General features: G+C 40.0%; 2 protein-coding genes across 3 annotated transcripts; one reads left to right on the top strand and one right to left on the bottom strand.

Annotated features, from left to right (window-relative positions):
* Window positions 1-3847: 3847 nt before the first annotated feature.
* LOC112182969 (peptidyl-prolyl cis-trans isomerase CYP20-1) lies at window positions 3848-5908 on the bottom strand. 2 transcript variants are annotated; one of them, XM_024321548.2, is made up of 8 exons: window positions 5746-5908; window positions 5556-5624; window positions 5404-5473; window positions 5152-5199; window positions 5037-5060; window positions 4735-4898; window positions 4508-4583; window positions 3848-4248 (listed from the first exon to the last, which is right to left on the bottom strand). In XM_024321548.2, the coding sequence occupies exons 1-8, from the start codon at window positions 5818-5820 to the stop codon at window positions 4175-4177; spliced, it is 600 nt and encodes a 199-aa protein (XP_024177316.1). In that variant the 5' UTR covers window positions 5821-5908; the 3' UTR covers window positions 3848-4174. The 2 variants fall into 2 exon arrangements, with proteins under 2 accessions (XP_024177316.1, XP_024177314.1); XM_024321546.2 differs by having other exon boundaries at window positions 4716-4898; window positions 5746-5907.
* A 1001-nt stretch (window positions 5909-6909) lies between these two features.
* On the top strand, window positions 6910-10330 carry LOC112182967 (phosphoinositide phospholipase C 6). Its single transcript, XM_024321542.2, has 9 exons — window positions 6910-7654; window positions 7836-8032; window positions 8149-8284; window positions 8428-8592; window positions 8678-8898; window positions 9006-9123; window positions 9231-9383; window positions 9459-9545; window positions 9796-10330. Exons 1-9 carry the CDS (start codon window positions 7163-7165, stop codon window positions 10105-10107), a joined length of 1881 nt encoding a protein of 626 aa, XP_024177310.1. The 5' UTR covers window positions 6910-7162; the 3' UTR covers window positions 10108-10330.
* Window positions 10331-13099: the final 2769 nt, after the last annotated feature.

Genomic DNA, 13099 nt, shown 5'->3' on the forward strand with positions numbered 1-13099 from the left:
CTACTAAAGTTCCAACAATCATATTGGTTTTAAGTGCCTCCCAAATTCCATAAAATCCGTGTCTGCATTCCTTTGAATTTTCTCAAGAAGTAGCACGAGGCAAACTCCGAATTTGTAGATTTGGAAAGATGATTGCAGTGCTCCGTATTCTTCAATAGCAAGGTAGATACTGCTCTCAGAAAGTGACAATTACCAAATGGAGAAGCAAATACCTCCTCCCACTGGCAGTAATTGTTGATGAAACCAGTTGTAAATGTAACATATAGAGGGACACATGGGGCAGGTGCAAAACCAAGGGCAGAGGAATGTGCTACGTAAGCTGAACACTCTCCACAAGCAATTTACAGAATTCATAGCAGAACTATTTATGACTTAAAAACTATTCTCATTCTTCTCAACAGGCAGAACAGAAACAAGCGCAGACAAGCACTCATCAATTCTAACAACTGATAATGGATGACTCTCCAATGGTAACTTAACACCTGACACTGGAATCTCCACTGACCTCAAGCTCATCCAATACTCTCCTCCAATTTGAGGTGGAGACTGGCGATAAGTGGTTCCGTCAGGCTCGTTGTTGTCTACAAGTGCATCCACAGTGTCCTCGTCAGTCAAGTCCTGCAGCAACTGTTGGAGGTGAAAAATTCCGTAGAGGAGTTTGACCCAACAATTAATGCGGACTGGAGCGGGAGCTGACCGGGAACAATCGAGAAGCTTCCCTCGAGCGTTGACCTGGAGTTTGACCGTCAGCTCGAGGAGAAGGGGGGGTACCTGCAGAAAACTCTCCGATGCCTAAGTCAGTATGTTTCTTAATAGTGGAGTACAAATAGTCGGAATGAGATGGATTACCTGGACATCAAGCCTCCTTTATATAGGCGATGACTTACTTCGGGAACAAGCCGCCATTATTTCTTCTTTGATGGCAGCATTTATTTACACACTTATAATGACAATTATTGCTGCACTAATAACAGTTAATCATTGCGTACTTACTACCGTCATTCATTGCGTATTTATGATAGTCATTCATTACGCACTTATAATCATAATCATTGTGCGTAGTTATTGTCGTAATAATCGCCGCATTCATGACTGAAATTTAACGCCATACTAACTGCGGAGTTAATCGCCTTAATTGCAGGCCCAGCAGAATTTTCCCACTCCCACAATGCCCCCAAATTTTCTCTTTGGACACTCGTCCTAAGAGGAAATTTCCATTCTCTGGCTGCTTCAAATCTTGCCTTGAATATTTCCTCGAGCCCTGGCCGTCCCGATTCTTTCCTCGAGCCTTGGCCGCCCCGATTCTTTCCTCAGGCCCTGGCCGCCCCGATTCTTTCCTCGGGCCCTGGCCTTCCTAGCCGCCCCGAATCTTTCCTCGGGCCCTGGCCGCCCTGAATATTTCCTCGGGCCCTGGCCGCCTCGATTCTTTCCTCGGGCCCTAGCCGCCTCGATTCTTTCCTCAAGGCGAAGATTCATTTTCAGCATGAGACATGGAATTGCCCCCATTTCCCTTTGAATCTGATCAACAACATTTTATTCTCCTTGGCCACCGGCCTTGGGTATTTACTCTGGCCACCAGCTTGACACATACATTTCAACAACACTGACCACAAATATGTTTCAAATATAAAAGGAAAAGTCAGAATATGTTTATTAAAGGAAAGAACGCTAGTCTACGTTACCCAGACTTTTGTCACTTCGGGCTTGTATTCCATCACTCCCAGTCCTTAGTGACAGAAATGGAATCCCATCAGGGGCAGCTCCCGCCATCACTTTTTAGGGATAAGTGTTTCCCACAGACGGCGCCACTTGTTAGAGGTGAAAAATTCCGTAGAGGAGTTTGACCCAACAATTAATGCGGACTGGAGCGGGAGCTGACCTGGGAACAATCGAGAAGCTTCCCTCGAGCGTTGACCTGGAGTTTGACCGTCGGCTCGAGGAGGAGGGGGGTACCTGCAGAAAACCCTCCGATGACCGTTGACTCGAGGAGAAGGGGGGGTACCTGCAGAAAACCCTCCGATGCCTAAGTCAGTATGTTTCTTAATAGTGGAGTACAAATAGTCGGAATGAGATGGATTACCTGGACATCAAGCCTCCTTTATATAGGCGATGACTTACTTCGGGAACAAGCCGCCATTATTTCTTCTTTGATGGCAGCATTTATTTACACACTTATAATGACAATTATTGCTGCACTAATAACAGTTAATCATTGCGTACTTACTACCGTCATTCATTGCGTATTTATGATAGTCATTCATTACGCACTTATAATCATAATCATTGTGCGTAGTTATTGTCGTAATAATCGCCGCATTCATGACTGAAATTTAACGCCATACTGACTGCGGAGTTAATCGCCTTAATTGCAGGCCCAGCAGAATTTTCCCACTCCCACAGCAACTGAACGACGTCGATTGCAATGTCGGTGTTGTCGTGGCTGAGGAAGTTGAGAATCGACGGAACAATGTTGAGGCTGACGAGTTCGGGGCGAAGCTCGGGAGGGCAGGTGAAATTGTCTTGAAATTTCTACATTAAGATTCCTGATATCTTAGAGGAATCTAGAGACGTAGAAATGTAAAGAAATTTCCCACTTGTACGTGCAGCTTGTTTAGGGGCCTCTTGAAATTGTGAGGCTCCTTTATTCTCCCCTATAAAAACACTATGATGTTGTCACTCTGTCCCATGATTCCGTTGATGCCACGGGACAAATATAGGATAATCATTTCCCCCATCCTCTCCAAAAGGGAATCTCCAAGTGAATGAAGGAAACAAGAGTGATAAAGCGTCGGTCTGATTGGTACCCCAGCTACTTGACTCAATAATCAGCCCTCACCTGGGTGCTGAATAACCACAAAAATTAAGTCACTGTGGTGCTCGAGTTAGACTCATGCATAGATTAGCCGAAAGATGTTGAACAATGCTGAAAACCAATGGTACAAATACCAGACAAACTGTTCTCTAATTAATTTAATAACAAAAGAAAATTCAATATAAAAGGAATTAGACATTTCCTCAGATAATTTCTCACAAGTAACAGAAGTTTCGAAAACTACCCTGCTGCAAGGCACCAGTTGTAATATAGAGGTGTGTTAATTACCAGAGTAGCATCCCATCAGTTTTGCAACAACAAGGCGATTCAAAATGCTTCAAGCTTCAATACGATCTCTGCATTCTTCTACAATTATATACAAAATTAGAGGATTTAGTAACCTGAAATGCATGAAAAGATTCACTTTTACTCAACACCAGGGGAAGCAGAATATTACAAGCAATGAAGATAGAGGTCAGAATCGGCAAAAGGGTGACCCAAGAAACTATCCCGAGCATATAGTGACAAATGCTGATTACAAAGTTAGACACATAGAAGCGTTACCTGTTTAGAAGTTGAGGTGAAATTTCAACCAGATATTCGATGAATGATCAGTTCCTCTACTCCTGTAGGATCTGTGTTAGGCTTGAAACTGTTCCGGAGGTCTTATGATTCAATCACTTTGCAGCCTAATATGATCAGAACACTAGCAGTGCGGGCATATTGGCAATTCCTGTTTCAAGCTTGTTTATCTTTCAGTTCACTAATATGCTCATTACCTGTTGTTGATTACGAGGCTACTGGATTCTGTCGGTTCATTTCAGGCTTTCAGCTTTGTTTTTGTTGTGGTTCAATAGCAAGTTTGCTGTTAGGAACAGTTAACAAATTCTATCATTAATACTAATCAATGTTATACCATTTGTATCTAGCTTCTCTTATGACCTCAATTTTGCTAGGGTCGTCCATCCAAGCTGATTATATGTTGCTCATTGTTAAGCTTCTTTTCTTGGACTTTCTTCCAATGACTTTATAAACTCAAGGAACAATTTGGTGATTCACAATCAATTGCAACTCGTCATTGAGTTGAAGTAGTGGAAGTAGCGAGCAACTTGATGTGTACAATTAAACCAAATTTCTTTCTAAATATTAAGCCGCTAACGTGCAATATAAGCACACAGTATGAACAACAATATCTCAACTTGGCAATAGTTGCTTATCATTTGTATTAGACCAGTCGCATCGGAAGTTCACTGATATAGCCATCTTATCATTTTTATGAAAGAGTAGGGTAGGCTGGTCACATCGGAAGTGCACCGCTGTCTTTGATAACAACCTCACTCTTAGGTATCCCATCCGATCCTCCTACTCGTTCAACCTTGGACACAACGTCCATTCCAGAAAGCACCTTACCAAATACAACATGGTGACCATCCAACCTGTGAAGAGAAGGATAACCAAATGCAAGAATGTAAGTTATTGAAAACATTATATCCAGAGATAGAGCTAAATCTGTCAACAGCAAAAGAGCTCATTCGCCTAGTGCATGGATCCTCTGGCAATTTTCATGTCCAAACTCAAAATGATAACCTTGTTCACAATTACTACTTGATTGACCTAGTTGCCTGTTTGAGAACACCATATTTGGAAATTCAACAATGAAGATATCCCCACAAGTTGGAAAGAAGAAAAAAGTACCAGCTAGTTGTGACAGTCGTGATGAAGAACTGTGATCCATTGGTGTCTTGGCCAGAATTTGCCATTGATAAATAACCTGTTTGTCACACAAAAAGACCCGGAACTCAAAATTACTAGGAAATTAGGAATACACATATTTGCAGTATCTACATTTTGGGTGAACTTTTGCATGAGTAACTACTCGGAAACAAGGAAGACTTTAGCTTGCCTGGTCCAGTGTGCTTAACTTTGAAGTTTTCATCTGCAAATTTTTCCCCATAAATCGATTCTCCACCTCTTCCATCGCCAAGAGTGAAATCTCCTCCCTGAATCATAAAGTTGGGAATAATTCTATGAAATATACTCCCTTTGTAGTGCAGAGGTTTCATACTCTTTCCAATTCCCTTCTCCCCTGAAACCCAAGCACTCATTAAACTCAAAAGTAGCAACACAAAAGCCATAGGTTCCATTTAATCATAGAAAAACATTAGGAATGAGGCCGGTAATCACAAGATCACAGTAATTAATGGAGCTTAAGTTACTTGGCTACCAGTGCATAGTGCTCGAAAGTTCTCTGCATTTGAAACACAAACTTTGGTCAACTCTTTCATCAATGGACAGATAATACAAGAATATCACACCTAATGAATTACTGGGTTACCTACCTATGGTTTTTGGAACTGTTTTTCCAAAGAGACCCATGACTATGCGACCTGAAAGACAATACAATGTGAACAAATCAAGAAAAAAAAACATTAATCTACAGAAAGACACCCATGACTTTACATTTTCTCTGAATTTTTATGTTATGGGAATTGGGGGAACACAAAGTTTCAACCTTCATTCAACTCAATTAAATACTGGAACAAATAAGCAACTACCCTGAAAATTTTGCTCATCCGTTAAAGAATTCATACCAATGGGTTTTCCATCGATTTCGATATCGAAGAAAACTTGGTGGGTGACTTGTTCCAGATCATCACTTTCCTGCCAAACCCAGAAACACAAACCATAAGCTCTGTTTGCTTCCACAGAAAATTGGGTGCTTAGAGTAAGAATCAATCCTCACCTCAACAATCTCACTTTTGCTTTTGAGGGTGTTTGGTTCTGATAGGACTTTATCATTGCTAAATCGATTCTGATATGAAATTCACGGGATCAATGGTACAACAATTTAGACAAATTATTATTAAAACACAGAGTAAATCTAAGTTCATTGAAAAGAGAATCAGAACGAGCTAAGAGTTATGGGGAGGTACCAGAATGACAACTAATGTCGCCAAGAGAAGCAAACCCCACAAAAGAGCTGCGGCAGAAACCAACCTTCTGGGCATCTCTCTCCGCTTTCGTTTACCAAGTCTTCCGCAGCAAAATTGTAGACTTCAGACTGACCCAAAATAAATAAATATCGTAGAAGATCATGACCGTTTCTTTTGTTTTGTTCATACTTTTCTTAATATTCCCTCTCTTGTCTTGTCTCGTCTTTCTCCAACTCCAAAATGCATTTATTTTATTTTATTTTAAGAAAGACTTTTTTGACAAAAGAAGTAAAAGAAATAATGATGATTTATTTTGGTAAATTGACAAAACATATTTGCTTGTGGATAAGGAATGATTTCATTTCACTCAGAGTGATCGTATATATGAGTTCGTAGTTAATAGGATTGAGAACAATATTTTCGTTAGATGTTAGACGGACCAATAATTACTATTCATTTCGTTACATAATTTGTTTGACTAAAGCTAAATTGAGTATTATGTGTTCCATCTTGACTTGTTTTCTTAATGAGTTCAAGCATAAGTTTGGCTGAATCTATTGATAATCATATGCAACTCATCTTTGAGTTCTTTGTAGTCTTTAGGTTTTTAGAGTTTGATGAAGTTTCAATACTTTAGATTTCTCATATGGCCTTGAAACTCATATACTTAAAAGAATAAATTGCTTTGCATTTAGAATAAAGCTAGCCTAATACGTGTTGGTGATAACCAACAAGTAGAATGATAAGTATGTGGAATAGTGAAAGTGAAACCATAAAACAATTACGGAAATTTATTTACATTATATAATAAATTTTGAACACTGAATCACAACGTCTTAGTTATTAAATATCCAAAATTAAAAGGGTAAAACTACAAAATCTTCATTTAACAAGTAGGTGTAATGTTAACTCTAAAGATGAGATGTTAACATCACCTTTTCCACTAATCATTTCTACCAATTCCCCATTTTGGTTATGGAAACATGGACTTGTCACAAGAAAAGAAATCTTCATTTACTCGAATTCTCAAAAAAAAAAAAAATAGTGGAGATCCAACCCATCACCCCTTGTTTAAAGAAAAGAATATTGTAAGATGAGATATTATGGGATTTGAGAACGGTCCTTGTCGACGTCCGAAGAATTTAGGAAAGAAGAAGAAGACAAACCAAAACTTTGAACCTCCCCGAGTCCCTCCTTTTTTAAGGCGGTGCCGGTTTATCTTCATTCAACGACCCTCTTTGTATTTTATCATTTTCGTTATTTTAATTTTGTTCTTTTTAATTTCCAGAGAGAGAGAGAGAGAGGGAAGTTTTCGAAGTTTGACGTTGGAATGGTCGAATGAACCAGCTGAATCCTAGGCCGTCTTCCTAGTTTCCTCTGCTACTCTCGACCAAACGATCCTTAAAACACAAAAACAATGTCCCATTCTCATCGATCATCATCGGAAAATCCAAAATCCAAAACCAAAGAGAGCAAGACTTTCGGCTCATCATCGGAGAAAAAGATCAAGAAAATGGGCGACGGGAATAACACCAACAACTACAAGATGTTCAAGTTCTTCAACCGCAAGTTCAAGATCAGCGAGTTGAAGCCACCTCCCGACGTCAAGGACATCTTCTCCAAGTTCGCCGCCGGCGGGGAACTCATATCCCCCGATCAGTTCCATACGTTCTTGATCGAACACCAGGCCGAGAAATCCGTTTCTTTGGCCGATGCCAAGCGCATCCTACATGAGTTCTCCCTCCGACGACAGCATCTTACGGACCCGAAACACAAGAAAGACAAGAAACAGTCCAAAGAGAACAAAACTGCCGCGCCGGCCCACCAAACTCATGAGCACGGCCTCACTTTGGACGAATTCTTCAATTTCCTATTCGAGGAAGAATTCAACGGCCCCATCAAACGAGAGGTTGGTGAAATCCGCACTCCCTAATTTTCGCTTTTTAAGAAATGTGAAATTTTTACTCTGATTTGTGCTTATGATGCTGAGAAGAAATCAGGGGACCAATTTGGGTTTGTTTGTTATTGTTGTTGGTGGGTGAGATTGTGTTAAATGTGGTTGGAAATTTTGGTGCTTTTTGGTTTTTCAGGTACACCATGATATGACTGCTCCGTTGTCGCATTATTTCATATATACAGGGCACAATTCGTACCTTACTGGGAATCAACTCAGCAGTGACTGTAGTGATGTGCCAATCATTAAGGCTTTGGAGAGAGGGGTCAAAGTAATTGAGCTTGATTTATGGCCAACGTCTTCGAAACAGGATGTTCAAGTTTATCATGGAAGGTACTAATCCGCTTAGTAAAGCTCAGTTGAATTAGGTACTACTGTTTGTTTTTCGACTTTTCCTTTATAGTTTAGGGATGGCAAAGTAGAATAAGAACTAATTCTGCACAATGCAGGACCTTGACGGCTCCTGTGACACTCGTCAAATGCTTGAAATCCATTAAAGAACATGCTTTTGATAAATCTCCATACCCTGTTGTTATTACTTTTGAAGACCACCTTACGACCAAGCTTCGGTGTATTGTTGCAGAGGTACTTAGCTTTCATTAGTTCTTATAGATGGTCGATCTAGTAGTCAGTTCTGTTTGAAGGTTGAGATTGTAGTTACAGTACGCATCTGTTGCTTTCACATTTTTTGTTAGTTTGTGACCTAGAATTGGTGATTTAATGTGTAGATGGTTACCCAAATATTTGGAGATATGTTGTATTATCCAAAGCCAGAAGACCCGATGACAGAATTTCCTTCACCTGAAGCTTTAAAATATCGGATTATTATCTCAACCAAGCCACCAAAAGTAGGTGAAGGTAATGACAAGGATTCATCTGAAGAATCAGAAAAGGTGAGCTGAGTAATGCAGTTTATGTTCTCACCAATTTGGTTTCTCAGCACATGTTTCTTTACGTTACTTCTTTTAATGGGTACAGAGTGACTGCAGTGATAAAGAAACTGAGAGCAAAACTGCAGTTGACATCAAACCCATCCAGTCAGAAGCACCTGAGTATGCGGAACTTATAACAATCCATGCTGGAAAACCACAGGGTGGTTTGAAAGAGGCTCTAGAGGTTGGTGAAAAAGTAAGACGTCTTAGTTTGAGTGAACAAAAACTAGAAAAGGCTGCTGAAGATCATGGAGCTGATATTGTTAGGTAATATCTGCGGCAAGCAGATATCTGAGCCTTTTGTTTATCTTTGTTCTCTAGTGGTTGTCGTTAGGTAATGATTCTGATACTTGGTGTTGTGTTATGATCTCTAGGTTCACACAGAGGAACATTCTAAGGATCTACCCCAAGGGAACACGAGTTACCTCCTCGAATTACAAACCGCATGTTGGGTGGATGCATGGAGCTCAAATGGTTGCGTTTAATATGCAGGTTAGCTTTGAAGTTCGTGACTAATCTTACCATTAACTAATAATATGTCGATGGCAGAGATCGATAAGAAATATAACCCGATCTCTGCATATAAAACTTTATAACAGGGACGTGACAAATTACTATGGTTGATGCATGGGATGTTTAGAGCCAATGGAGGGTGCGGTTACGTGAAAAAGCCTGGCTTTTTGATGCATAAGGGCCCAAATAATGAGGTTTTTGATCCTAGAAGGCACTTGATGGTGACAAAGACATTGAAGGTGAGAGGACAATTTATTTAACTTGAGTTTTCAGCATATTGGCAATGATCTCAGAGCATTGATGTTAATTGACAGGTGAAAGTATACGTTGGGAACGGATGGCACTTGGATTTTAGTCAAACACACTTCGATTCGTTCTCCCCACCAGACTTCTACACAAAAGTTAGTAAGATCCGTTTTGTTTTCCAGTGATTCGAGAATTTATTGTTGCTGTATCACTAGTGTTTTATGGACTTTGATCATGGATTTAGAAGCCTTTTCTATGTACAAAACCTCATACAGTAGTGGGAACTACTAGCCAATTCCGTAAGACTTTTGTGTCTAACAATTATAGATGAATGTTCAACTAGGAAAAGTGCATGGTCCATTAGTGTGTGGCTAGTACTGAAAGTATTTCATGGGTTTATGGCAGGTTTATATTGTTGGCGTGCCTTCAGATTGTGCCAAGTACAAAACAGAAATAAAAAACGACGAATGGATACCTGTTTGGGATGAAGAGTTTACTTTCGGTATGACCGTTCCAGAGCTCGCTATACTTCGGATTGAAGTTCGAGAGTATGACAGGTCTGATAAAGATGACTTTGGTGGCCAGACGTGTTTGCCGGTCTCGGAGCTAAGAACCGGGTTCCGGTCAGTCGCACTTTACGATCATAAGGGTGAGAAATACACATCTGTAAGGCTCCTAATGCGGTTTCAATTTGAGTCAAATCTCGCACCTGCCTAGTCTATACTCCATAGCAATCATCCTTATCCATCATGGTGTCTGTCTTTTGAGGCCTTTGTCATGGTTTCAATAGCATACACAGGTACTCGATCTGTAATTGGTGAGAAAGTTGATTATGCTCTTGGGATTACTTTGGATTGAAGCCATGACATTGACTTAGAAAACTGCTAGTGGACAGTGGGGTTTTCCTAATTTTACAAATCAATGATGAGTTTATCTCTAACATGAGTATACTAACAATGATACAGTTCCAAATCACAATCGATATGCCAGTTGGACTCCATATTAGACAAGTACATGAAAATTAGACTTGGGATAAACCATTGCAAGCGGCCTTGTGGTTGAGTATCCTGATTGAGAATCCCCCACCCGCGTACGACTCACGAAGTTGTCAAAGTGATCTGACACTGTATTATAATGCATAGTCAGAGCATTTACATGCGCTGAGAGATTAGTGTTTAGACCTAGAAAGTCTTTAAAATTTTCAAACATAGTCAAAAGAAAGAACAACATAGAATGTAATTTCGATTTTATTACGAATTTGTCTGCGGTTCATCGCTATATCATTCTGGATATACAATCATTCTATAAGAAGGTTACCGACATGAACAGGTGAGTAAATTGTGTAGGGTCGTTTGTGAGTGCTGAATTGTTGATGGATCTGTCTACACGGTATAGTCATTGTCTGGCTTTTGTCCGTGGACGTTGAAGTCAATGGCTGGTAGTATGGTATGGTCATGAACTGATGATTCAAATGAGTATGTTAGCAATTTAAATTGGCACCACTACTTCACCACTATGGTCGACGTAATATGATCCAGGCTGTATTGTCCTCAGAATTGGAATTGGTATATGCCATTCAATTATTCATTGATTAACTTGCAAGCGTCGTTCTTTGTTTTGCCGACTAAAATTATTAGAGCAAGTTCACTCGTGGGTCATCATGTCACATACTATTTAAGGGTTTTTGTCCATTTACACCATTTTGAGAGATTTTTTTCTCACTTACCCCACTAAGTTTTTTTAATTCCCTCTTACCAAAAACACTCTAATGATGTATTCCCTAATACCCCATTAAGATTTTTTTTTTGTTTTTATTATTTTTTTAATACCATTTTACCCTCACCTTTGTTACTTAGAGAGGGAGAGAGAGAGAGAATGGAAGAGAGAGAAACCATAGGGGACTTCGCCGGATTCTGGTCACCGGCAGCCGGATTCCGGCCAACTTCGCCTGAATCCCGGCTACCACCCAGCGGAAAGTTTTTTTGCCCCCAATAGACGACTGTCAGCCATGTATTGCCCCCCAATAGACGTCTATCAACCATATAGTGCCCCCCAATAGACGTCTATCAACCATGTATTGCCCCCCAATAGACGTCTATTAACCATGTATTGCCCTCCTAATAGACGACTATCAGCCATGTATTGCCCCCCAATAGACGTCTATTGTCCCCAATAAGCGTCTATTGCCCTCTGATAAAACTTTTATTGAGAGTTAATTAAACTCCAAATTAGAACACTACCTTCAATTTATGAAGATGCTTAACACACAAATGGCAAAAATTACTGAAAGCTCAAGATTAAACTCAAAATTGCAGCAAATAATGCACCACCAGTAAACAAGCCAGAATTAAACCCAAAATTAAATACACTATGGTGCCCAGGATTCAAATTCCCATACATATATATATACACGCAAACAAAAATACCTATATTATACTACATATATACAAAAGACATATATTCTGATCAATTTCCCATACACAAATTGAAGATTGAGAGGATCTCTTACGTTCGTATTTCTTCTCGAACTCTCCAGTCACATGGCGCTTATTCACAAAATAGTCTTCCCTGCATAGAAGTACCCTCCCAGCGCAAACCTCAAGAAGCTCGCAAACTTCAAGCCGTACCTCAACAATCGTCCTGAAGACCAAAGTCATGGAGCTCTGCAACATTATTGTCGCCACCGCGAAGCCAAACTCGACGATGATGAGGACGGAATAGAATACCGACCTTGAGCTTGGAGGGATCGATGTCCAACGACGGCGTTTCACGAGCGGAGATCGCGGTGACAGAAATCTGATCAGACGCAGTTGCCGTTGCCGTCGCCGGAAGTCGGCGTCATGGGCATCCTGCTGGAGAGAGAGAGAGAGAGTTTCAGATCAAGAGGAGAGAGAGAAAGGAGAGAGAGAGAGTTTCAGATCGGGAGGAGAAAGAGAGAGAGAGAGAGGGGTTGATGTTGATGACGTTATTGTAATTTTTTAATTAGTTTGATGGCAAAATGGTCATTCCCTGTTAAATTGTGTATGTGGGAACAAAAATCTCTTACTGGGGTAAGTGAGATAATTTTCCCTCATTTTGGGGCTTTGGGTCAAGGACCCTACTATTTAATATTTTTATATGTATTTTCACTTTCTGGGTCACGGACACAGCATATTTTGTGTCTTGGATCGCCATGAATCACTTTGAGTCACTTTTTGGGTCACTCTGGTTAGGGGTCATTATGGGTCGGGCTAGGGCCGGCCCTACTCTAAATTTTAGGGCTTAGGGTCGGGCCGGGTCGGCCGGGCCTAATCAAAGTCAACAAAATTTAGGGTCGGGCCGGGGTTTAAATATGCTAACCCTTACCCGCCCGAAAGGCCCTAGCCACTAGGACCGAAAGGGCTGGATCGGGTCGGCCTTCCGAATAGGGCCGAAATGGGCCTTAATTTGTTTAACAAAAAGAAATATATTACTTTTATTTTTTATCTCAAAATGTAGCTCTCAATGATTATATCGGTAATATACGACTCATTATTTTTTGTTGATCATATTTAATATAAATATATATATTGAAATTAACTTATAAGTTATAACATTTATAAATATTAGTTAAGATGGTTATATTCAATTAATTATCTCTCTAAATCTCTCAAAATTAATTGTTATTTAACAAAGGAAACAAAAATTAAAGAAAATAAAGTTTAGGAAATCAATTACAAAAAATAGATAA

Source organism: Rosa chinensis, chromosome 1 (genome assembly GCF_002994745.2).
Source record: "Rosa chinensis cultivar Old Blush chromosome 1, RchiOBHm-V2, whole genome shotgun sequence".
In the NCBI taxonomy this organism is placed as follows: domain Eukaryota; kingdom Viridiplantae; phylum Streptophyta; class Magnoliopsida; order Rosales; family Rosaceae; genus Rosa; species Rosa chinensis.

Coding starts and splice junctions, on each gene's coding strand:
- LOC112182969 (XM_024321546.2), bottom strand. CDS start 5,820: ATGCCCAGAAGGTTGGTTTCTGCCGCAGCTCTTTTGTGGGGTTTGCTT. Junction 5,474..5,555: donor GCAAAAGTGAGATTGTTGAG/GTGAGGATTGAT, acceptor TGGGTTTGGCAG/GAAAGTGATGATCTGGAACA. Junction 4,249..4,507: donor ACGACTGTCACAACTAGCTG/GTACTTTTTTCT, acceptor TTCTCTTCACAG/GTTGGATGGTCACCATGTTG.
- LOC112182967 (XM_024321542.2), top strand. CDS start 7,163: ATGTCCCATTCTCATCGATCATCATCGGAAAATCCAAAATCCAAAACC. Junction 8,899..9,005: donor CATGGAGCTGATATTGTTAG/GTAATATCTGCG, acceptor TATGATCTCTAG/GTTCACACAGAGGAACATTC. Junction 9,546..9,795: donor CACCAGACTTCTACACAAAA/GTTAGTAAGATC, acceptor GGTTTATGGCAG/GTTTATATTGTTGGCGTGCC.